The 2,070-nt window shown below is 46.4% G+C and overlaps 1 protein-coding gene across 1 annotated transcript in view; it reads right to left on the bottom strand.

Moving 5' to 3' along the window:
* Positions 1 to 643: 643 nt before the first annotated feature.
* The window catches only part of ftr86 (finTRIM family, member 86), an 18,768-nt gene continuing 17,341 nt past the window's right edge, over positions 644 to 2,070 (bottom strand). Inside the window, exon 11 of the mRNA XM_037678081.1 lies at positions 644 to 979. Coding sequence (XP_037534009.1) covers positions 644 to 979 — 336 coding nt within the window. The remainder of the gene's footprint in view (positions 980 to 2,070) is intronic.

The raw sequence follows: 2,070 nt of genomic DNA, 5'->3' as shown, positions 1-2,070 counted from the left end.
GGACTAGCTGGGCTGTACCATGTTGAATGTCAGAGGGAGAAGTTAACATTATTTAATTCTCATGTTTCTGTTAAGTTCTTTTGACATTGTACACATTTTTCTTTCATAGGTTACCATGTAGCACTCCTTTGATCAGGTTTGTGTTGTTGCAAACACATTTTATAATTTTGTCTACCGGTAAATTATTTTATGTTCTTATTCTATTTACCTCAAAAGTGAAGTGTAAGATGCAAATTTAAATTTGATGGTTGTCTCAAGCCCAAAATCCCCAAAATTTTAAGATGAAATTTCTGATCTCAGTGAAAACTCTGGCTCTACTGACCGGCAGTCGGATGAACAAGTACGATAAAACTCACAGCACAGTGAATTTTGACAAAACGTGACACTGTACCAAAATGGTCTAAAAAGCTTAGACTTCAAATCAAGTCAGGTCATTCAACAAAAACAAAATACAGCACATATTTATAATGCTTATTTAATTATAAGGATTTACATCACAAAAAGAAGATTACCATACTGCACGTAAACCGCACATCCCTGAATGTTTATGTCTCTGCATCAGAGAGCTAGAAGACATGTAAAGACTTTAAAGTGTTACGTCATTCTAAATGTTATATTCGAACAGCGATCATCTCTCTGTAACTCAGTCTAGTTGGCAAATAGTCATTGTGTCACCAATTCCTGCCCACATCCTGAATCCTGGGTACAGCGGCCCGTGGAACTGGGTCTCATGATGATGGATAAGAAACGCTTGTTTGTTGACGATGCTGTAGAAGTTCAGAATCCCTGTGTGCTGGTCCAGATAGATGCCAATCCTCTTGGCTTTGGGTGAGCCCAGAAGTTTCTCCTGGTTGTTGTGCCAGAAGGAGAAGCCGGTTCCAGACCAGTACAGGCTCCAGGACTGGGCGTTGTGGCCCAGACGGCTTTTGTCATCAGAACCCTTACGCTCCATTTCCTTGTAGGCAACACCAATGGTGATCTGCATGAAGGGACAAAGAACAAGCAAATTAGGAAACTGGGTAATATACTTTGTCCTGGAAATACAAAAATAAATAAATTACAGGGATGCAAATTGCTTCCTTCAAGTTGTTTATCAGAAGATTATAGGTTTGACTACTGGCTTGCTCACCATCAGTGCTTTTATTTAAAAAAAGGTCTTGACTTCATAATTAAAACAAATAAATCAAGAAATAACATCTCCCTCATTTACGGCTTGTCGGTGGTCGAGTCATTGAGGAGACCGACCCAGGAGAGACATCCCTCTCCCAAGCAACGCTTTCCAACTTCTTCTGGGGGACCCCGATGCATTTCCAGGCCAGAGGGGATACACAATCCCTACAACAAGTTCTGGGTCTGCCCTTGGGTCTCTTCCCAGTGGGACGTGCCTGAAACGCCTCCAAATGGAGATGTCCAGGAGGTCGTGTTCAGATGCCTAAACCTCCTTAACCGACTCCTTTTGATGCAGAGAAGCAGCTGCTCTACTCCAAGCTCTCCCAGATAATGGGAGCTCTTAAAACTCTCTCTAAGGCAGAGCCAAACCACGTTACGAAGGAAGCTCATTTTGGCCGCATGTATCCAGGATCTGGTTCTTTCATTTCCTATGAACATTTTGATCGGGGTTCTGGGCCCCCACCTCGGCTGCTTGGGAACGTACCTGGGTATCTCCAGCGCGCGGCATTCGTGCCTGCACGAAAACATCGCTCTCGTCGCCGTGGGAGACGTGCTGTCCACCTCGTGAGGCTCAAAGCTAGCCTCGCTCGTTCCTCAGCTACAGCTGTCCACCGAACTGAGGTTTCTCCACCTGGATGCCTCGCGGAGTCCTGCCTGCTGCAGAACATCGGGTCGGAGGCGTGCAGCGAGCGCGCGCCCAGCTGCGGTGTTTCCAACCGTATCCAGCAAACCAAAACCAACCCGGGTTCAACAGCTGCACCATCTGCTGCCCCATCGGATCGTACCAACGACCCTGCTGTGTCCGGCGGCTCCTGGATTCCGGCTGTTCGTCCCGGCTGCACTTTCTCCGGCCGGAGGAGGCGAGGACCCGACATAAACAAACTGAAACCGCTGATCTGC

The sequence above is a fragment of the Nematolebias whitei genome, chromosome 6, assembly GCF_014905685.2.
Source record: "Nematolebias whitei isolate Nwh7 chromosome 6, NemWhi1, whole genome shotgun sequence".
NCBI classification, from domain to species: domain Eukaryota; kingdom Metazoa; phylum Chordata; class Actinopteri; order Cyprinodontiformes; family Rivulidae; genus Nematolebias; species Nematolebias whitei.
Note: the sequence above shows the minus strand (reverse complement) of the source record. Positions and strands in the feature narration are given on the sequence as shown.